At 34.2% G+C, this 22,626-nt stretch overlaps 8 protein-coding genes across 8 annotated transcripts; 3 read left to right on the plus strand and 5 right to left on the minus strand.

Annotated features, from left to right (window-relative positions):
• Nucleotides 1-949: 949 nt before the first annotated feature.
• PPL_09585 (RNA-binding region RNP-1 domain-containing protein) lies at nucleotides 950-2,447 on the plus strand (the record flags this gene model as incomplete). Its single annotated transcript, XM_020580378.1, has 2 exons — nucleotides 950-1,900; nucleotides 2,166-2,447. 2 exons carry the CDS (start codon nucleotides 950-952, stop codon nucleotides 2,445-2,447), a joined length of 1,233 nt encoding a protein of 410 aa, XP_020428965.1.
• Nucleotides 2,448-2,698: 251 nt separating this feature from the next.
• PPL_09586 (uncharacterized protein) lies at nucleotides 2,699-3,427 on the minus strand (the record flags this gene model as incomplete). The annotated part of the gene is made up of 1 exon (XM_020580379.1): nucleotides 2,699-3,427. The coding sequence occupies one exon, from the start codon at nucleotides 3,425-3,427 to the stop codon at nucleotides 2,699-2,701; it is 729 nt and encodes a 242-aa protein (XP_020428966.1).
• A 1,324-nt stretch (nucleotides 3,428-4,751) lies between these two features.
• Nucleotides 4,752-6,296, plus strand: PPL_09587 (tetratricopeptide repeat protein; the record flags this gene model as incomplete). The annotated part of the gene is made up of 1 exon (XM_020580380.1): nucleotides 4,752-6,296. The coding sequence occupies one exon, from the start codon at nucleotides 4,752-4,754 to the stop codon at nucleotides 6,294-6,296; it is 1,545 nt and encodes a 514-aa protein (XP_020428967.1).
• A 276-nt stretch (nucleotides 6,297-6,572) lies between these two features.
• Nucleotides 6,573-9,053, minus strand: PPL_09588 (gelsolin family protein; the record flags this gene model as incomplete). Its single annotated transcript, XM_020580381.1, has 4 exons — nucleotides 6,573-6,827; nucleotides 6,997-7,179; nucleotides 7,266-7,536; nucleotides 7,762-9,053. The coding sequence occupies 4 exons, from the start codon at nucleotides 9,051-9,053 to the stop codon at nucleotides 6,573-6,575; spliced, it is 2,001 nt and encodes a 666-aa protein (XP_020428968.1).
• A 302-nt stretch (nucleotides 9,054-9,355) lies between these two features.
• Nucleotides 9,356-11,377, minus strand: vilC (villin; the record flags this gene model as incomplete). The annotated part of the gene is made up of 1 exon (XM_020580382.1): nucleotides 9,356-11,377. The coding sequence occupies one exon, from the start codon at nucleotides 11,375-11,377 to the stop codon at nucleotides 9,356-9,358; it is 2,022 nt and encodes a 673-aa protein (XP_020428969.1).
• A 156-nt stretch (nucleotides 11,378-11,533) lies between these two features.
• Nucleotides 11,534-15,312, minus strand: PPL_09590 (uncharacterized protein; the record flags this gene model as incomplete). The annotated part of the gene is made up of 6 exons (XM_020580383.1): nucleotides 11,534-11,626; nucleotides 11,780-11,846; nucleotides 12,284-12,341; nucleotides 13,528-13,928; nucleotides 13,959-15,012; nucleotides 15,102-15,312. The coding sequence occupies 6 exons, from the start codon at nucleotides 15,310-15,312 to the stop codon at nucleotides 11,534-11,536; spliced, it is 1,884 nt and encodes a 627-aa protein (XP_020428970.1).
• Nucleotides 15,313-16,611: 1,299 nt separating this feature from the next.
• PPL_09591 (uncharacterized protein) lies at nucleotides 16,612-17,433 on the minus strand (the record flags this gene model as incomplete). Its single annotated transcript, XM_020580384.1, has 1 exon — nucleotides 16,612-17,433. One exon carries the CDS (start codon nucleotides 17,431-17,433, stop codon nucleotides 16,612-16,614), a length of 822 nt encoding a protein of 273 aa, XP_020428971.1.
• Nucleotides 17,434-18,125: 692 nt separating this feature from the next.
• Nucleotides 18,126-22,387, plus strand: ints2 (integrator complex subunit 2; the record flags this gene model as incomplete). Its single annotated transcript, XM_020580385.1, has 9 exons — nucleotides 18,126-18,524; nucleotides 18,657-18,953; nucleotides 19,055-19,441; nucleotides 19,535-19,828; nucleotides 19,933-20,417; nucleotides 20,510-20,642; nucleotides 20,695-20,725; nucleotides 20,811-21,313; nucleotides 21,893-22,387. The coding sequence occupies 9 exons, from the start codon at nucleotides 18,126-18,128 to the stop codon at nucleotides 22,385-22,387; spliced, it is 3,024 nt and encodes a 1,007-aa protein (XP_020428972.1).
• Nucleotides 22,388-22,626: the final 239 nt, after the last annotated feature.

Raw genomic sequence — 22,626 nt, forward strand, 5'->3', positions numbered from 1 at the left:
CTCTGACTGGAGTGACGAACCAACGGGCCAAAGTCGGCGTTTCCAACCATCAACAACTCTGTCAGCACCGGCGAGATGTGCGGTAGCGATTTCAACAGACTGATGACCACTTCGATATCGTCGCTATTTAAATCCTTTACAATGATTGGAATGGCTTGTGACCATTCTTGTTTACTACATTTACAGCTTTTCAATATATTATATGAGAGTATTCTTGATGTTTTATTATCACCATCTGTTATACACTTTATTATTGATGTTTATGTTGTGTTTGTAAGTATTAAAATATTCGAATGATAAACCTCCAATTAAATTTGTACTACTATTATTATTCATTCATAGTAGAAGTAATAGTAATATCTATCTTACTTTTAATAAAGAAGGAAAGAATAGAGTGGGATCTCTACCTTGATTGATCCAAAATTGATTCAATTTTTGTAAACCACTCATTTGTTTGAGTGGATCACTACTATTTAAATCTTCATGTATCTCTACTTCCATTTTTTATTTAATACTTTCTATATATTTATAACTACTACTATATCTATATCTATTTCTATATCTTTATATATGTTATGTATATTATTTTAAATCTAAGATCTTTTAACTAATCTTTACTCTATTTATCTATTATCCTTTTCTTTTTTTCCTTTTCTTTTCTTTTTATATAATACAACAAAATTTAGATGATAATAATATTAACTTGATGATAAAGATAGATAAATAGGTTGATTTTATCACTCACTGACTATTTTGGTTATGATCAATCAAACTATTTTTCATCAAAAAAATTTAAAAAATTTAAAAAAAATTATTAACCATTTTCATTCATTGAAAATAGACACACAACCAATTTATTGGATGATGATCATCGAATTAATTAACTTTAATAGATATAAGAATAATAATAATAATAATAATTAATAATAGTTAATAGATATATATATTAATGAGTTCGAAATCGAATAATAAGAAAGCTGTCTTTGGTGGATTATATGATGTTCAAGGTGCAGATAGTATAGTCAGTTCATCGAATGACAATGATGTTGTTGGTGCTGCCAATAACAATAGAAATGTTTCACCCAGTGGTAGTGGTGGTGTAGATTCAAAGTCAACGGTATCTACATCACAACCGTCAGAGAAGAAATCTATAATGCCAGAGGGTTTCAAACTACCTCCAAAACTATACCAAGCTGCTGCCAAAAGAAATCAACAACAACAACAATCATCTAAACAAACATCAACTTCAACATCATCATCATCATCATCATCTACATCAAGCCAAACGAAAACAATAACTAAAAAAGATATCATCAATAATAATAATAATAGCGATAAAATCATTAATAAGGACCACAATAATAGTAATAACAACAACAATATCGAAATTAGTAATAATAATAATAATAATAATAATAGTAATAATAATTCACCTCAATTTCAAAATCAACATCAACATCAACACCAAAATCAACATTATCAACAACATCAACATCAACACTCATTTATGGAAGAGGAAGAAGTTATTGATGAATACAATCCATTTAAACCGAATGACTATGAAGATTATCTAAAGGAGAAAGAATACAATGAGAGAATGAGAATGAAGAGAATTGAAGAGGAAAGATTGTATCATCAACAACAAGAACAACTATATCATCAACAACAGCAGCAACAGCAGCAACAACAACATAATTATAATAATCATAATGAAAATAGTAGTAGGTTTATGGATATGATGGATGAAGATATTACAACTGGTGATGAAGCATATTTAAGAAGAGCAAAACTTACAAAGATGGCTGCAGCAGCTGCTGCAGCTACTACCGGAGGCAACTCGATAAACACCAATGGCAAAGAAAAGATCAGTCAACAGGCCACTAAAATACTTTTATTAACTGTAACTTTAAACCAACCAAACACTATAATTATACCAATCTAAAGCTTTTCTATTTTATTTTGACCATCGATTCAAAAACAAAATGATCTTTCATACTAATATATATCAATCTACTACTTCTCTATTCTATCTCTCTCTTTTAAAAACAAATCAATTTTATCAATACCATCATCTTATTGGTTTGGTTGGATTTCAAAACATTACATACATTTCACTTCTGGGATGAAATATATCAACAAACAAATAATAATAATAATTAAACAAGAATATTGTATCTACAAGAGAGGAGATCGATGATGATCTAATAGAGGATATAGAGAAGGAGTGTTCAAAGTATGGGCAGGTCTTGAATGTTGTGGTTGGCAATGAACCGATCGAAGAAACAGGCATACTTGCGGCAGACGATATCATTGGAATATACGTTCAGTTTGAAACCATTGATCAATGCAATCATGCATTCACACAACTCAACGATAGATACTTTGCAAAACGAAGAGTTAAAACTTATTTTTACAATGAACATACATTTAAACAAGGTAATCTATAATAAGATAACAAACCACAATAGCAATAAACATCATATCATATCATTTTTTGTACAAATATCAATATTTAAAGTTAAATAATATATTTTAAAGGGGTTTATTGGTTTTTTTTTTAAAAGAAAGAAGAAGTATTAATTTAAGGAAGAAAGATATTACAATTTTTTGAAATTCGAATACTGTTTTGTTTTGTTTTGTTATTTGTTGTTTTGTTGTTGTTGTTTCTGATTATTGTTGTTTTAATGATTGTTTGTGTTTATAGATGACCACCACATCTTACACAATATCTTGTGTTGCCTGCATTCTCACGGTTACAAGATGGACATGTTTTACCATCGCCAGAGAGTTGTCCGGATGGATACAGTGGTTTTGATATTGGTGATTTAATGGGTGATGCAGATGGTGATTCAACGTTGACTTTGAATGGCGATGGTGGTGCACTACCTCCACTGCTTGACAATCCATTGGTGCCAGTGCTGCTGGCTGTCTTGTACGACAGTAGGAACGAGGTGATCACCGACGACAGATCACGTACTCTAATACGACCGTTGGCAACGGTATGATCGATTCCCTCGCGTCCCAAACACACACGTGCAACGACCATCAGTGGATACGGTACCTGTTGCTCCTGAATCGCTTTGTTGGCGTTCTGGTAGAAGACAATGTCGGCGGCGCTCTCAAAGGTGGCGAGCCAGCCGTTGATGATCAGCTTGCGCAGCTGACCCTCGGACGACGGCACAAAGAAGCAATTGAGAGTCTCCAGACGCTTGCCGGCTGGCATCGAACGCTCGAGCTCGTTTCGACGCAGCTCGAAACGCTCAACTATGGCACGTGGTGGTGCATATTGCTGTACCAGTGTCACTGTATATGGATGTGTTGGGTTGTCCGATTGTTGAGCGCCGTCTTGCTCGATCGATTTCGCCCAGATTCCACTGGCTACTTTTGCAACCGATGGTGATACTTCTTTTAATAATTCAGCTGACATGATTTGATGATTTTGATGACTAATTTGTTTGATTGACTTGATGACTATCTATCTTCTTTTTTGACTGCGCGATTGCTAAGATTTCCAAATTTAATTTCTAAATTTTAAACTTGTTTGCTATAAACTTTTAAATTGATATCAATATTATCTTCAAATATTGATTTGAAACAGAGTGTTTTGTTTGAATTGAATATGAGTATAATATTATTATATTGAATGCTGCTTCTTTTGAAAAATAATGAAAATGTAATTGTTGCTGATTTGATTGATCATTCAAGCCACAAAAAAATTTTGGGTTTTGAAACCCCCATTTTTATGATAAATTACAAAAAAATTTAGATTCAATTTTAAACATAAATTTTACCACAAAAGTGAGAATTAAAATTAGATATATTATAAATACCAATATTGTTCATATGATTTAATTATTTCATTTTTAATTAAATCTATTAATATTTCCCCCATAATAAAATAAAATAAAATATTATTGTTGTAACTTCACAAAAATAAACACATTTATTTTAGATGATGTAAAGTTTTTAATTTATTAAATTAATAATTTCTTCTGCAGGTGAGGACAGTAGTAAATCATCAATGATTTAAAATAAATATATCACTAATTTATGATTGAATGTTTTTTTGAGTTCAACACTCTTATTTTTTGGAAACCATTACATCTTGATATATAGTTCGATATTCTGTTCTTACTCGAGATCTCGTTAATCTAAAAACAATATTGTATTAATAATAAAGTTAAAAATAAATATTTATTAAAATAATTACCATTATCGATTTCGCACTACAAGTAGATTGATATTCTTTACATTGATACCACGAAGTTACCAAGTGACTAGGTGTTGTAGATGCAATACTGCTTATTAACTCTTTAGGGTCCAGCTAAGAAATATTGTGTTGCAAGATATCTAGTTGTTTCCTTTTTCACTGATAAGTTGTTCACATTGAAATCCTCTGAGGATAGAACCTGCATCTAAAAAGTTTTTATATGACGAAATAACAATTATCATTATTTGATATACCATACATTTGTCTCCTGGAACCATTCTTCACTTAAATATGTTGTCAGGATATCTTCATTTTAGTACTCTTTCACTTGAATGTAATATTTGAAATTTGATGTGGGTGGATTTGTTTCTTCACCATACAAAGAATAACGAGTAAGAACAGAATAGAATCAACCATTTGTCTGTTTTTATTTTTATGAAATTTGATTGTTCACAACAGTTTTTTAATTTTTTTTTCATATGCATCATTAAATTATTATATAGATTAGAAAATAAGAGAGAGATTATAAAAGTAAAATAAGATGTTAAAATCAACTTGTAAATCGATTAGTAATAGTGTTGTTAAAAGTTATAGTAGTAGTTTGTTTAGATATACATTTTGTCAATATAATAATGATAGATTTTACAGTAGTGGAAATAAAAAGAGTGAATCTATATTTACAAGATTACCAGATGATCATCAGATGAAAGTAAAGAAACAACAACAGCTGTTGAAACAGCAGGAGGAGATAGAACAGCAACACAGGATACTAGAGAGTGGAAACGCACCAAAAGATATATTCGAAGAGAAACATCTAGATTTCTTTAAGAATGTATTAAAGAAGAGAAAACCTGTGAAACCATCGGCATTCGATAATCACGATGAAGAGAATCATCTATATCAACAAAAACATAATAGCAATAATCAAAGACATCAACAACGTCAACACCAATCAAATTTAGATTATAATATGGATGATGATTTCGATGAAGAACATGAATCAAATCAGGCAGAAGATGATCAGATTTATAATAAATTGAATTTGGATAGACCGGAAAATCCAGAGGAATTGTTGCGATCGATATTGAGTAGAGTCGTTGTGAGTGAGGAGTTTATCGATTTGCCAGAGGAGCGTGACGATATCAATGCTATTCGTGACGTGTTACTCTCGAAAGATGTCATTCAACAGGTGAACAAAGATAACGAGAAGAAATTCAGTGAGGCAAGAGCACTCTATGTCTCTGGATTCCACAAACGTGCATTCGATATGTTCACCAATGAAGTGGATCAGCGTCACGGAATGGCCAATGTCTTCCTGGGAAATATGTATTTCAACGGTGTCGGAGTGGAGCAAGATATGTCGGCTGCCTATCGCCATTTTGTTGTGGCGTCGGTCGCGCGTATCCCAGTGGCGTTTGGAATGCTCGGTGAGATGAATCTCAAGGGCATGGGAGTGTCGATGGTCAACGAACGATTGGCACGTACCTACTTTGACATTGCCGCTTCGATGAACCTAAAGTCGTCGATGGAGCAAGTCGTCTATATGATTATCAACGGTGTCGGTGGAGAGTTCAACCTGAAAAAGGCATCGTTCTACTTGAAGTTGTTGGCGGAGAAAGGTGACGTGCAGGCTGTCGTCACTCTCGGTGGACTACTGTATGAACACGAAAAGAAGGTCGCTTTGGCGTTGTGGAACTATGCCGCACAGATGGGATCGGCCGATGCCATGTACTATCTCGGCAGACATTACTACTCACGTGACAATCCAGACTATAACCATGCATTTGTACTGTGGATGCGTGCTGCCGAGCTTGGAAATGTTAATTCACAGTTTTGTCTCGGTGGAATGTACGATATCGGATTGATCTGCGAGCGAAACACCCAAACTGCTATGGAACTCTACGAAGTCGCAGCGAATGCTGGACACGTCGACGCGCAATTCCTCCTTGGAAAATACTATTACTACGGTGTTGGCATTGAAGCTGACCGTGAAACTGGAATTAAATATCTCCAGATGGCTGCTAAACAAGGTGATCTCTCAGCAATTGAACTTATTCAAGAGATTAGTAAAAAAGTAGAAGAATAAATAAATAAATAAATGATAATTATAAACCAATTAATTAATTTAACATAACATTTAGTTTAGATTAGTTTTTCTAATTTTTTTATTTATTTAAATAATATATGTGTAATTAATTAATAATTTAGTTTTATAAATACATATTCTATATAAAATTATATGTATATATATAATAATATTGATATTGGATGATGAATTCCTCTTGTTTTGTTTGGTTTGGTTTGGTTTGGTTTTAATAAATAATACATTTGATTGGTGGTGTTGTTGTGATGATAAACATTTTTAGAATAGACCAACGCTCTTCTTTCTTTCGGATTTCTTCCAGCCAGGCAGCACTTCCCATTCGGTCTTCTGCATTCCCAACACTTTTTGGAATTCCTCGTCCGAAAGATACATCTCAAGAACGGAACGGTCAATCTCTGGTGGTGTATTCTTCTGAGTCAACATCTCCAAAGGCAATGTTTGATAGTATTTCTTTAATAAAGTGGAAGCTGACTCTACCTTTGGTGATTCCTCTGTATCAGCTCCATTTGCATTCTATTAAAATAAAATTAAAAGAAAAAAGAAAGAGAAATATTAATATCAAATAATTTATGAAATATATTTATGTTTGTTGGTTGTTGCTTACCAAAAATCTAAATGAATCCCAAGCATGGAATTGACAGGTAAATTCAACGGGTTCATCTTTTTCTTTAATAAATAATACATCTTCCTCTGCTCTACCGTCATTGAGTAACTTGATATACTCAATGGCAATTTCCATTCCACGTTTCTTTTCCTTTTCAGTTGCTCTTGATCCAGACCAAACGTACATCTTTACTTTATTATCCAATATAAATACACGATTTGCTTGAAGTTCATATTGATTAAAATTGAATACTTCATCAGACTAGAGAAATAATTAATATAATTGGAAAGAAAATTATTAATATTTTGTCAAAAAGAATTAAAAGTATATACATATTGTTAACATACTCTAATAATAGTACCAGTATTTACAATTGCAAATAATTTAACTGATTTTGGATGTTTCAAAAGTTGGTCGTTCGCATATTTAGCTTTTCCTCCCAACATCTTCCAGAATTCCTCTGGTTCTTGACCTTCTTGAATGGTAGCTGCCGACTTACTCGGTGAATTTACGATGAGGGTTGCCAGCTTGGCTGCTTGCTCCTTGAGTACTTTGGATGCTCCGCTACCCTCCCACATATAAGTGGTATTGGAATCGGTGAGAACAAAGATATCACGGCTGTTGAGACAACTGGCTGACAGCTTGGTAGTCTGGACCGCTGTGATAGTGTTATCACGCTTGCCATAGAGATGATAGAGCTGTTTGGATTTGCTATCAAAGTCGCCACGCACTCCACGGTGTACAACCATACGGCCATTGAAAACCATGTAGAATTGAACATTCTCACGACCTTGACGCACACAGTCCTGGATGCAATCACCACGATTGCATGTTTCAATGTACATGTCTTTGGAGAGCAGCGATGAACTACCGACATCTTGGCGGGTGGCGTCTGCACCTTGCCAAATGTAGATGATATATTTCAAGGCATTCCAACGAGTGTAAGTGTATCTGATGAGGTAACAATTTCCACTGTAGAAATGTCCGTACTCCTCTTCGGGGATCGGTAGAATCTTCATGTTGTCGACGTACCACATCTCGTAGGTTCCAGTTCCGTCGCTGCGGTGTGGCGCCTCTTCGGGTGGCTCGGAATAGATCATCTCCTGCACGTCAAACTGCGACATTTTCAATGGCGATTTCTTCTCGTAGGGAATGCTGACGTCAAAGACACGCTTCTTTCCGAATCCCATACGTGAAAGCGATACTTCGTGACTGAGATCTGGCCAATCGAAATACTTTTCACGGAACATGACTGGCTCTCCACCCTCCGACGTAACAATCATCTCTACCCATGCTGGACGTTGATTGTTTCCTGTGAGACGCTCCTTTGCCTTCTCCAAAAACTTGTCTTTGTAGGCGGGAATGTCAGCGTTTCTTCCGGACCATGCATAGTACTCTGAGCCAGTGTCCAGAACAAAGAATGAATCCGAAGCCAACAGCTCCATGCTCAGTGCTTTACTATCAACGGAAATCAACTGTCCATTGTCCTGGTTGTATTTCAACAGATTGAAAGACTGTGGCCATGTTTGTTCCGCCTCCATATCATCACCGCCATCCGGCATGATGTAGTCGTCGGCTTTGCCATGCATACGTCTGTAGAACTCGGTGGCGTCGGCATCACGATCCGACTCGTCCAGTTTGATAATGGTGGCATGTCCACCTCTCTCATGACTCTTGATAATCTCAGCGATGGCAACTGCCTTTGACTTTTTGGCGGCGTTCGACTTGGATCCGTACCAAACATAGATATTGGTGTGGGCACTGGAATCACTCGATTCTCCACCGACTCCACTTCCCTCAATACCGCAATCCAGTACAAAAGTATCGGTTTTATTGAGTGAACGAGTAGTCACTTCGACTTCACGTGTTAGAATACGCTTCTTTCCCTTGCAATGGATGAGACGTGTTCTCAGACCGCTGTAGGTGTCAACCACCTTTTTGTGAACCAAGAATTTGCCAGTGGTATCACCCTTCAAAGTGGAGGTCACAGAGACACTCTGTGAACGACCTTTTACAAAGACTGGTGCCTCTGGCTCCTCAACTTTTAAACGGTTCAGAGCGGCGTTATTCTTGTTGTTGTCTTTCTCCAGTTTCTTTTTCTGGGCTTCGGCGGCGAGCGCTGCCATGCCACCCATGAGACCGGCTGCACCCGGCGGTAAGACAATCTTCTTCTTGGGTGTCGGCGACGATTCCGAATCAGAGTTGGATTTACTCTCCAGAGCTTGAGCCAAGAGCGATGCTCCGGTGGGTGGAGCGGTGGATTCTCCAGTTGCCGGTCTGGCAAGAGGTGGTTTGTGACTCTTACTTGGCAACTTACGACCGCTGACTTTTGCTCTGTCCAGAGTTAGATTAGCTAGTTTCTGTGGGACATATTCACCGCCACTCGATGATGATTCTGATTCTACTGTTGTTGGTGTCTTGTTCTCCATCTTTTCTTTCAATTGTTTCTCAATGGTGAGTTTGAAAGCATCGGTGATCTTTGTGGTTGGTTGTCTTTCGGCCTTTCTTTCTCAAGACGATCGGCTTCTTCCTTGGCTTTAGCAGCAGCTTGTTCCTTTTCAAGTCTATCTGCTTCTGCCTTGGCTTTGGTTGCTGCTTCCTTTTCTTTCTCCAAACGTTCCTTCTCCAATCTGTCGGCTTCTGCCTTGGCTTTGGCTGTTGCTGCTGCTGCGGCTGCGGCTGCTTCCTTCTCTTTCTTCTCTTTCTCAAGACGATCGGCTTCCTCTTTGGCTTCCTTCTCTTTTGCCAAACGTTCTTTCTCGAGACGATCAGCTTCTTCTTTGGCTGCCTTCTCCTTTTCCAAACGTTCCTTCTCAAGTCTATCTGCTTCTGCTTTGGCTGCTAATGCTGCGGCTGCTTCCTTCTCTTTCTTCTCTTTCTCAAGACGATCAGCTTCTTCTTTATCTGCTTTCTCTTTTGCCAAACGCTCTTTCTCCAATCTGTCAACCTCAGCTTTAGCTGCTGCTACCTTCTCTCTCTCAAGTCTGGCTTCTTCTTCTTTGGCTTTGGCTGCCGCTGCTTCTTTCTCTTTCTCCAAACGTTCTTTCTCAAGACGATCTGCTTCTACTTTAGCTGCTTCTGCTTTTTCTTTATCCAAACGCTCCTTCTCCAATCTGTCAGCTTCCTCCTTGGCTTTGGCTGCTGCGGCTGTGGCTGCTTCTTTCTCAAGACGATCGGCTTCTTCTTTATCTGCTTTCTCCTTTGCCAGACGTTCTTTCTCCAATCTGTCAGCTTCTTCTTTGGCAGCCTTCTCCTTTTCCAAACGCTCTTTCTCAAGTCTGTCTGCTTCTGCTTTGGCTGTTGCTGCTGCGGCTGCTTCCTTTTCTTTCTCCAATCTATCAGCCTCTTCTTTTGCCAATTTCTCTTTCTCGAGTCTATCTGTTTCTGCTTTGGCTGCTGCTGCTGCGGCTTCCTTCTCTTTCTCAAGACGATCAGCTTCTTCTTTGGCTGCCTTTTCTTTGTCCAAACGTTCTTTCTCAAGTCTATCTGCTTCTGCTTTGGCTGCTGCTGCGGCTTCCTTCTCTTTCTCAAGTCTATCAGCTTCTTCTTTGGCTGCCTTTTCTTTGTCCAAACGTTCTTTCTCAAGACTATCTGCTTCTTCTTTGGCTGCCTTCTCTTTTTCCAAACGTTCTTTCTCGAGTCTGTCTGCTTCTGCTTTAGCAGCGGCTTCCTTCTCTTTCTCTAAACGTTCTTTCTCGAGTCTGTCTGCTTCTGCCTTGGCTGATGCTGCTGCTGCTTCTGCTTCCTTCTCTTTCTCCAAACGCTCTTTCTCAAGACGATCGGCTTCTTCTTTGGCTGCTTCTGTTGCTTGTTTTTCTTTTTCCAAACGTTCTTTCTCTAATCGATCAGCTTCCTCTTTAGCTTTGGCTGCAGCTGCTTCTTCCTCTTCTTTCTGTTTGACAGCAGCAGCAGCAGCTTTCTCTTCTTCTTTTCTCTTTAGTTCATTGTCTAACTTTGACTTTTCCTCCTCGAGTTGTTTGTTTCTCTCCTCTCTGCGTTTCTCACGCTCCTCTGCTATCTTCTTCTCCTCGAGTTCAATCAATTTCTGAGCTTCCTCACGTTGTTTTCTCTTCTCTTCCAATCGCTTCTCTCTTTCCTCACGGATCTTCTTTAACTCGGGATCGTCTTCATCGACAGCACCAGCGGGAATGGCAGGCGAAGTTGCACCGTCTTTGTTCTCACGTTGCAACTGTCGCTGTTTTCTCTCTTCCTCCAATCGCAGCATGTCTTCCTTTAGCTTCTTGTCTTCCTCTTCTCTCAGACGTCTACGTTCATCTCTCTTTCTCTGTCGTTCCTCCTCGTCTTTCTTCTCTTGTTCTTGCAGCAGTCTCAATTCCTCCTCTCTCTTTTTTCTTCGCTCCTCTGCACGTTTCTCTCTCTCTTGTGCCTCACGCTCCATATCGAGACTCTGTTGTTTCAACTCCTCGAGTCTCTTCTTACGAGCTTCACTATCATCCATATTGATTGATTTTCAATTTATATATATATATTCTACTCTATAATCTAATCTACAAAGAAAGAAAGAAAGAAAAAAACAATTAATATCTTTACAATTTTTATTTCAAATTTTCCCAAAAATTTAAACAAACAAAGAACAAACAAACATACAATAAAGTTAACTATGTTGTTCAACAATAACAATAACAAAGTTGATTATATTATATTTGATATTATAATTTGATTTTATTGATTGATTGATTGAACTATACTAAAGTAAATAGTAAATTAGTTGTTACACTTCTCTCTTTTCTTTCTTTTCTTTTCTTATCTTATGTTATCCTATCCTTTCCTTTCGCTATCCCATTAATTAATGAAATAAAAATAAAACAAACCAAAATAAATAATGATAAGATAATAATACCAATAGTAATTTAGTGATAATTGATTCGTTGATTGGTTGATTGATTGATATGAATTTATAACCACCACTATTTTATAATATTGATTGTTTTTTAATAATGGCTACCACCTCTCTACTACTACTATTACTTTTACTTAAAAATAACAAAACAAAACAAAACAAAACAAAACAATTTGATTTTGATTTGTTTGACATCAAACACCAACACTAACTAACATGTTGATAATTAATGTATATTCCCACAATATCCACTTCCACTTCCACTTCTTCCTCTTTCTCTTAATCTTTATCTGCTTTCCATCTTTGTTTTTCAAACACATTTGATATCGCGCACTCCCATTTATATCCAATATTTATCCTCCATTTTTCGGTCGATAACTACCCCACCTGTCACTGTTATAATATACATAAAAATAAAAACCAAACAACCACAATGTAAAAACAAAACAAAAATAAAACAAAAGCAAACCATATCAAATCAATTCAAATCAAACTAACACACACACACGCACAGCAGACATAGACATAAACAGAGTAACTTCATTTAGAATTTCGAAATTCTCTTTTTTAATTTTTTAGATTATAATTAATGATAAATTTGAATGAAATCCATACCTTTAATGTTACAATTGTATTGTAGTTATCAATGAAATATGATTAATTGGTAGGTTGATGTTGATATTGATTGATATATATCTAATTTTAAAAAACAAAATCCTGTTGTTTAAATTAACAAAAAAATTAGCGGCTATTACCAACTATAAATATATTATATTATCATTTTGTGGCAATACATACCTACTTAAAATATTAACGATATGATGATATAATATTATTGGACTTAACAGTTCCTTATTGTGTTTCTATTTTACTAATATTACAAATACATTAAATAAATAAATATAATTATTCAAATAAATTCCGAAGAAATGATAATAATACAATTTAACAATATTGTTATTTTATGAGAAAAAATATCAATAACTATGATTTCAGTATTTTTGAATTGGATCAACACAAAAACAATGCCAAAATTAATTTTTTATTTTTATTTTTTTATTTTATTTTTTGTTTTTTTTTTTGCTCGTTGCCACTCTTTGGCAAAACACCTAATGGTTAGGAAAAGAATTTGAAAAACTTTGAAAAAAATGTTTTGTTTTTTTGTTTTTCTTTGCTGTTTTGTGAACCTTGAAAACCAACAACAATTTTTCAAATAAATTGACCAATTGCTGCATTTTGGGTGAAGTTGTAGAAATAAAAAACAAATAGTTGCAAAAAAAAGTTAATTAAAAAACAACCTTTTTAATCTTCACTCGATCGATGCCCTATTGAATTCTTTGTTCTATTTAAAAGAACTATATCATGCTAAATTGACACTCATTGACATAGATACTACAACTAAAAACTGGATTGGCAGTTGACTAATTAGTTGTAGTAAATTATAATAAAATAGTAAATGTATAATTTTTTTGGATGGATAAAGTATACAACTTTATTGTGAATATAAATAAATAAAAGTTCAAATGATAGATAGATTTGAACAATCAATCAAATAAACTACTTTTGTTAGTTTGATTTTTTTTTTTTTTTCTTTCTTTTCTTTTCTTTTCTTTTTCGGTCATGGTGATGATGTTGATGATATCGCAATTTAAATACAAGTTGTGAAGTGGTTCATTGATTAATTGATTATTGATTGATTGGTATCATTAATGGTTGAAACGCTCATTGTTTGTGACTACTACTTTTACTACTTTTACTGGTGTGACTACTGCTGTTGCTTTGGTTGGAGTTACTGCGTTGACTACGACCAGATTCATTGCTGCTGTTTAAATAGTGGTTATGTGGGATTTGATCGCTATTGTTCAAATCAATCGATGAATTGATACCGAATGATGATACAGTTCCATAGCCAATCTGTTGGTTTGGATGATTGGCCCAGCCAGCTCCATTTACAAACTTGTCCAGACTACCACTCGATGCATGTAAAATATTCTTTGGTTGTCTCACCGGTGTTGTATTAGTAGTAATAATACCCATTTCAATGCTATTACTCATATTACTATTACTATTATTATTATTATTATTGTTAGTATTATTATTATTATCATCACCAAGTTGAATTGACATTAAACTTCTTCTTGGTGCATTGCTATTATTATTATTATTATTATTAGGTTACTTAGCTTCGAATTCATTATTATTATTATTATTATTATTATTATTATTACTATCATTATAAATAGCTAAATCACCACTACTTTCATTGATAATCGATGGATTGAAATTCTTGTTGGATGGTACGGGTGAACCGTGAACTAAATCATTGACAATCTTTTTGATTTCTTTTTCGTTGTGATATTTTCGGTTGTTGTAGATTCGAGCCAGTTGGAGAACGGTCAGTGAGAAGAAAGTCCAGAGTGCACCCCACGATCCTATCAGTTGGAGAAGTGCTGGACTTTGACGGTACTCTTGGTTGTCATATTCATCCAGACGGATATACGCTTTGAACAGGGTGGTTTGGTTGGGATCGTAGTCGTAGGCACGTCCAACGAATCCACCGACGCCATAGAAGTTACCGACGTGATAGTCAAACACGAATCTCGGTCCATTGTAAATGGTTTTTCTCTGAATTGAGATGTCTACCTTTTGATATTGATACTTGGAGTTGTACCAAAACTTGGAGAATGTGTAATTCTTTTGGGTGGGTGGCTTGGCAAAGTCGGGATCACGTGGAATAATGCTGAATTCACGCGCGAACACCGAGTACGATGGATTCTTTTCGACGACCAAAACATTGAGTGTCGAGTCAGTAAAGAAACGTGAGTTGAACTCGGTGTCGTTGGCGCAACCGCAGTTTGGTGTGGCCGGTGGACAAGTGCATCGATAAACACCGATGTCGAGATACTGGTAGACCTCCATCTCGTAGGTTCCCATCATGGTGACGGTTTCATTCGGACAGAGTGTGGCGTTGGTGTAGATCTCCGGTAGAACGTTGTCGTCCGATCCTGGAGGTGGATTCTGGTAGAATGTACATGGAACTGTGGCAATTGGTACTTTGGTTCTTGGTTTTTTGTCTTGGCCATAGATTGTCACTTTATTGAACTTTACTGTGAACAGCGAAGGATCGTTGGTGATTCCTCTGTTCCCAGAACTGAATCCCACACCCACGAATGGAGTATCCATTGGTGCATACTGTGATGGTATATTTGCATTATAAATAATTGAAGGTACACCTAAAAAAATGAATTTAATTAAATTGAGAAATTAGACAAAATGAATGTTCTTCTTCTTCTTGAAATTACAAAAAGAAAGAAATAATTACCTTTTGAGAATTGTGCTGTTGTCATAATAATAAAAAAGATTACAATAACTAATACAACAACGCTTGCCAAAATACCACATTTCGAACGATGATACTTTGGGTGGTAGTTGATATCAGCAGCACCCAAATCTAAATAGTATAGTTTCTCAGCGTTTTTTCTCACTGAACCTCTAAAGGACATGCCTCTTTGAAGTACTTTAAATCTATCCATTTTTATCAAATAATATACAACTAAATCTATTGATATTGATATATATGTATAAAATAGAAATAAGAAATACAAAAAAAAAAAAAAAAGGCTTCCTAGGTAGTAGGTGTTTGGTACAAATCTAAATTAATTAGAGTTGTTGAATTCTTTTAACCAATAGTTGATTGATTTAAAAATAAACTAATATAGAGTTACTTCGTTAGTTGATGAATTGCAAATGGTGAGTTGTGGTGGTGGTTGATGATCTGCAGTGGTGGGTGTTGGACCTCTTTAGATTTTGTAGTAAAAGATTATCAGATTTGGTGTTTTTTTTTTTTTTTTTTTACTTTGGTTTTGAGTTTGGTGGTGTGTGGCTGTGGAGTGAGTTGGATTGTGTTTGTGATTGCGAACAGTTATGGGGATACAGAAATAAAAGCATAGAGTGAGAATTGCGCTGAACTAAACAAAAACTCTTTCCGCAAAGAGTTTTTTTATAAATGGTGAAGTCTGGACTAGGCTATCACAAACATGCTACTTTTCTTTTTTCTGTTTATTTTGTTATTTTATTTTATTGTTGAAGTCGATTCCTTTACTTTCCACTTTGAATTTGAATTGTTTGTTTTGTTCTTGATTGCACCAATAGAATTCTAAGTTGTATGTATGGTGTACCCAAACATAGAACAAAAAAAAAAAGTGATTTGAAAAGTGAAATCAAAAAAAAAAAAAAAAGAACAAAAAAATAATTTTTATTTTTAAATATCTGATCTTTTGCAATGTTTTTTATTTTTGATGATAAATTTGATGATATCAGTGGTTTGGGGGTAGGTGACTTTTCATGATAAAAAACAACTGAGTGATGTGTTTTGCAAAATCTGATCCGATTAATCTTTGAATCAGTGAAATTTTTTTTTTCAACTTCAAAAAAAATTTTTTTTGGGGTGACTTTCATTTTTTTTTTTTTTGATGGTCAATTTTCTGTTTGATCGAGTTAGAATTTTTGTAGACTTTCAGACTCTATTTTTGGAAATAATTAAATATAATTTAATTGATTAATAAAGATTGTTATTTTCAAAATAAAATCTAAAAAAGATTTAATAAAGAAAAAGAAAAAAAAAAAAAACAAATCTAGATTTGTTTTGGATTTATTATTTATCTTTTTAATATATATTAGTAAGAACAAGAAAAACAAACGAATTGGGATTTGATTTGCAGCTGAGTGCGATGTCAAAAAAAAAAACCAAAAAAAACTAAATATGGTTTTTTTAAGGACGAAAAAGTTAAAAAAAGCTGCAGACAAGGTTCCTGGTGATCATGAGATATGTCTTAAGGAGAATAATGTGTTGGTGGCATTTGCTGTTGTTGATGATCGTCGAATTCATGTTTTTGTTCTTTGGGATAGTAAGAGTTGTCTTGTGACAGTGGTTGTTGTGCATATTGTTGTGATTGTTGTGGTTGCTGTTGCTGAGGTGGTTGTTGTTGTTGCGATCCACTATAAGAATATGGATATTGTTGTTGGTGTTGAGGTTGTAGTGGTTGTGATTGTTGAGGTTGTTGTTGCTGTTGTTGTTGTGCATAAGGTTGCATTGGTGGTTGTTGAGTTTGTTGTTGTTGAGGATATTGTTGAGATAACTGTGCTTGTTGAGAAGATGCCTGGTTATGTTGAGGGAATTCCAATTCAAATCCATAGGGATACAAATAGTTGATGTGCAATTTCAAACCATCCAGGAAATTGGTGCCGATTACATTGACATCTCTGAAATGGCCTGTGGAAATGAATGCTCTCGTTGGTTTCTGATTGATTTCCAGGTAGACACCAGACGAAGGAATTTTATGTTCCACACCGAGTTTGGTCATGACTTCGTCTGTCAAGAAGGTATACGGTGAGTTTGGATCGACGAGATAGAAGATATTCTTGTGGTATCTCTTGTAGTTGGTCGGTAGCGAAATCATCAAACGATGGTGTGGTCCATACATCTTTCCATGGACACTGTCAGATCGTTCATCTCGGCAGTCAGAGAGATACGTCTGTTTGAGGAGTTCTGAAATCTCAATGGCGAGATTATCCTTTGATATATCCAATAGTTTTATATCATAGGTACCTGGATTATTCTCAAACTTGAAAGGTAAATTAAACATATTTTTCATTGTTTTTTTAGATTTCTATTGCTTTATAATTATTATATAATTCTAAGTTGTTATTGTTTTTATATATAATATAATGTTATAATATATGATTTGACTATATATTAATAGCAAGTTCATTTTTTATTAACAATTTATAGATCTATATTTTATGATAATAATTTTTTCAAATTATTTGAATAGAACAAATCTGGAATAACACTTTTGGCTTTATTATAATTAATACATGATTATAAAAAAAAAACAAATATAATAAATTTAAAAGATTTTATAAATCTGTTAGCCATAAGAAAATATATTTATTTATATTATTGTGGTTTGTTTTCTCAAGTTGTGCATGATCATTGAACTTTAATTTTTGCTTATTTTAAAATTGTCATATGTTTTATAGTTGTTATATAAATGTCTTTGTTTAATATTTACTAAATGAATTAAAGCTTTCTTTCTTTTTTTGATTTTGAACACGCTTTAAGAACCTTGGTAATTAATTAAAAAAAAATCTTTAAAAAAAAATTAGTTTAAAAAAAAAAATTAATGAAAGTTCAGATTGGTCAAGTTACCAATTTAAATTAAGATTAGTGGTAATTAGCTGATCAAACAGTGAGTTCACATCGATATAATATATACATATTAATAAATTGTATAGGATATCCAAAATTGGGTGTTAAAGGTGAAAGAAAAGAAAAGAAATAGAAATGTATATATTTGACTTATTAGTTGAGGGTGACTATATGTCATTGATCAATCGATTGGTTGAAATCGATCATATCAATCAGATACAATCAAAAACTATAACAAACAGTAATAATAACAGTAATAATCATGTAAAGAATAACAATAGTAATAATAATAATAATGATAATAAAGTTAATATTTATGAAGAATATGAAATGTGTTTATCATATTTAGTTAATTTAACAGTTAATAATCAATCACTAACAGAGATAAAAGAGATTCTACATTGTTACTCATCAAAGATGTCTATCCACATGGCAATGTCACTCACTAGAATCACACAATATCAATATATAGATACTAAATCATATCATTCATTCATACAAGAGGAAATACAATTCAGAAAGAAACTATCACATGTATGTATCTATTGATTGGATAAACATAAAAAGAAAGAGAGAGATAATAGAGATTGAGAGAAAGAACTTTAACTAACATAACATATATATATATATCTATTTTAAATGGAATGTTTATTAAAAACATGTTAGTTGGAGAAGAAAACAACATTAATAGATATAACAGAGAATATTGGTGATTTATTTGAGAATGGTGATATAACTATCAAGTTAAGATTGGTATTGAGTGATCTCATCGGTTTGTTGGACTACTCTGACAGACAGCAAGAGCTGAATCTACTAAAGAAGCAGCAACAGCAACCACAACAACATCAACTCGATATACACAAGTATGAATGTTCAATATTAGATATACCAATATACCAAGAAGAATTATGTTTTATATTACCTTTTATTACTTTTAAATTTAATGATATTATCAATTTTAATGTAAGTACTTACTACTACTATTATTATTAACTAATTGGTTAATAATATAATAATCTTTAACTTGTAGTTACTAATTAAACAACAATTTAATTAATCTATAGAATATGTTGATATCATTGCTATATTTGAATCAAGCACCAAAGCTGATGCATCTATTGATATTGAATCATCCTTTGGAGTTCAAGGAGATCGTGGAGGATATCATATTGAAGTCGATAGAGTTGGTCGGTTTCGAGAGGATCAAGAGAATATTGCTAGAGTTGTGTAAACTCTCAAAGTTTGTCGCTACCTTTATCCGCGCGAAACTGATAGAACAAACATTGATGCCAGAGTTAATCTTTATGATAACAACACAGTTTATCAAAGACGACATCAACTTTCTCAGTAATATCATTGTAAATAGACAGGAGTATCAATGGATCAAAGATTATATTTCGCAAAGAGAATCACCTTCATTCAATGAGATAAGAGATAATCTATTATCAATTGTATGTATGACCTTATATATATATATTATATGTTGTAATGATTTATTTAATTATACATGTATAATTAACATTTGTTTTTTTTTGTTTATCTAGTTGGATAAATCTAATAATAATCAAATGAATACATCAACATCTGAATTGAATTCACCTACAGCTACAACAACTACTACAAACACTACAACTAATGGTAGTATTCAATCGATAATAACTATACAATCAATTGTTAGAATATATTGTGGTATGGCAGGTGTGCTTGGTATCAAGTTGAGTGGTGCAGAGATAACAGCAACTTTACAACTCATCGATAAATACAAGAGTAAATCATTCTCAAGAATCTATCTATGCTTTCTATTGGTAATAGAAGGTTTATTACGTATAATTCAACCTGTAACTATCAAATCTTTCTTACCAATTCCACAACATTAACATAGTATTATCATTTTTATTAACATATTAATATATTGTTATTATTATTATTATTATTATTATAGAAAAGAATATCAGAATGTTTTAATAATATATTAAAAACAAATAGCTGTGATGATCTATTACTGTTAATATCAATCTATTTCCATACAAGACAGTTACCGAATATCGTTGTCATTGTAAAGAATATTCTTGGATTCAGACCGTCTATTCACACTGAGAGTCTGAATCAAATCGGTGAGTTGTTGACCAAGGATATATTCCCAGAGGCATTGGTAGCTTTAAAGGCATCGTTATTACCAACTACCGATAATCTATCGAATGGTAACACATCAAATATCTCTGGTAGTGGTGGTGGTAGTAGTGGTAGTAGTAGTGGTGGTGCTGATAATCACAATACATCGATGATGTGCATCTATCATCTACTGAGTGAACGTATCTTTGAAAAGTATGAAACCGACATGGGTCAATGGATATGGACACAAACACTGAAAGCATCTACACCCATACATTATCTACTACCTTCATGTTTAGATAAACTTATTAAAAAGTAAGTAAATAACCAACTGATATATATATATATATCAATACAATATTGTAATGTCATAAGCTAACTTAAACTTTATTTAATTAGTATTATAGAACCGTCGATTCTAACGAATACACCATTGTTCTATATGAAGAGGATATCAGAGTGGACGATATCATCGTTGTTTGTGCCGTCAAAACAGACACCTATGGTCGTACAGGTGTTGGTTGTCTACTTTGTACTAAGGTATAACGATAGTGTTATGAAGTTCAAAACTGAACAATCTTTAAAACAAAAGACATCTTCTATTCTAATAGAAACAACACAATGTAAGTAAATAATATTACACAATGTAAACTTATTGATTGATTTAACAAAGTATTAATTATAATTCTTAACTATTATATATACTAGTAAAAGAGTATTCAGATGAATTCCTTTCAAAGCTACCAATACAAAGTTGTTTGAATACAATACAATCGAATGCTAAGGATTACTTTTATATTATTCCACCGTTTTTCTACTTGGTTAGCTCGCAATTTCCACAGTTGTTCAACGTTGCTCTGTTGCTCGAAGAAGAGGAGCGTCACTACAATTCTATCGCCACACTAAACTACATACCGCAATACTTTAAGCAATCAATCTATCCAAAGAGTGCAGATACTAAATATACAGTGTCGGTATTCCAAAAGACAACCAGCAATCCAACAACCACCTATCTTATTCTTAGCTACTTGAATACACTACCGGATGCTTCTCTCACTGCACTGGTCATTCCTCTCGTCCAACATCTCCTGCCTATACTCATCGATAACTTCCAGCAACCACAGATCGACGGTATCATTCCGCTATTTACCGATTTGTGGAGTCGATTGTTTCCTCTCGACCAAACGAACGTCGCACTAAAGACAATAAATGTATTTACCAGTCTTGAAAGTGGAGGAACGACTGGTTCCACTACCACTGCTTCAGGCAGTGTTGGCTCTGCTCAATATACACACACAGACGTCGTCAACGATCCACTCCTGGTATTCCGCTCTCACCCAACTGTGTTCCACTGTCCACCGCTCTTTAAGATACTCCTCAATGTACTGTACTTCTACATGATGTCATCGAAGAAGTATCTACAGAATTGCATCTCTGTAGCACCGATTGGCAGTGGCAAGCAAGAAGAAATCACCACCCTGATTCTCACTCAGGAGAGCTCTATCATTCAGCTGCTACTCGAGTTGTGCATCGTCGACACCATACCGCTGGAGCCAATACAGTCGTTTACCGCAGCAGACATTGAAGAGATTCGTTGTAACATCTGTAACTTTATACACCAGCTCTTCATTGAGAAGCCGCTACTTATCAAACTCGTACACTTCCAGGGTTACTCACCGCGACTACTGCCTATCACCGTCACACACATCCCTTCGATGCACATCTGCTTTGACTTTATTCCGGAGCTACTCAGTCAGCCACACCTCGACAAACAGATCTTCTCGATACAGCTATCGGCATTCCTGGCGGAGCGCTATCCAATACCCAAGAGTCTACGTATTTGTAGATATGCACTTGGTCGTATTGCTCATAATCTTGGTGTAAATCTTACCTCTACACACAACAATAATAGTAGTAATAGCACTAGTAACATAGTTATCAATGTCCGTTCCGACTTTGAAAAAGATAACTTTATCAAACAAATATTACCGTCGCTAACCAGATTTGCCAAGACCTACCCGATATTGGCAGAAGATTGTCTACAAATCTTAACTGAACAACTACCCAACAAACAATTATTTAATAATAATAGTAATAATAATGGAGCTCAACCAAATAATAATGCAGACAAATCACAACATCAACAGTTTTATAATGGATTTTCAACACCAACACTAGAGCAACAAACCAATACAACACCGTGGATAAAAGTAAACGATAAAACAACCATTCATACAGATATATATCAAGCGATTCAGATACTCGTTAAGAATATAACGAATTAAATAATTGATATATATATAAAAACAAATAAAAGATAATTGAATATCACAAGTTTAAAACAACTACAAGATTTATAAATCTAATTAGTTTGTGTGTGGTGTGTTGTGTTTATAACCTAATAAAAGCTACCAATAAAAATATTTAAAGATTTTGTGTTGTGTTATTGCATTTTAAAATGTATATGCAAAAAAAAAATATTTTGATTAATAACTGATGAAAGAGATATAAAACAAACCAATTT

The sequence above is a fragment of the Heterostelium album genome (assembly GCF_000004825.1).
Source record: "Heterostelium album PN500 unplaced genomic scaffold PPL_scaffold11, whole genome shotgun sequence".
NCBI lineage: Eukaryota > Evosea > Eumycetozoa > Acytosteliales > Acytosteliaceae > Heterostelium > Heterostelium album.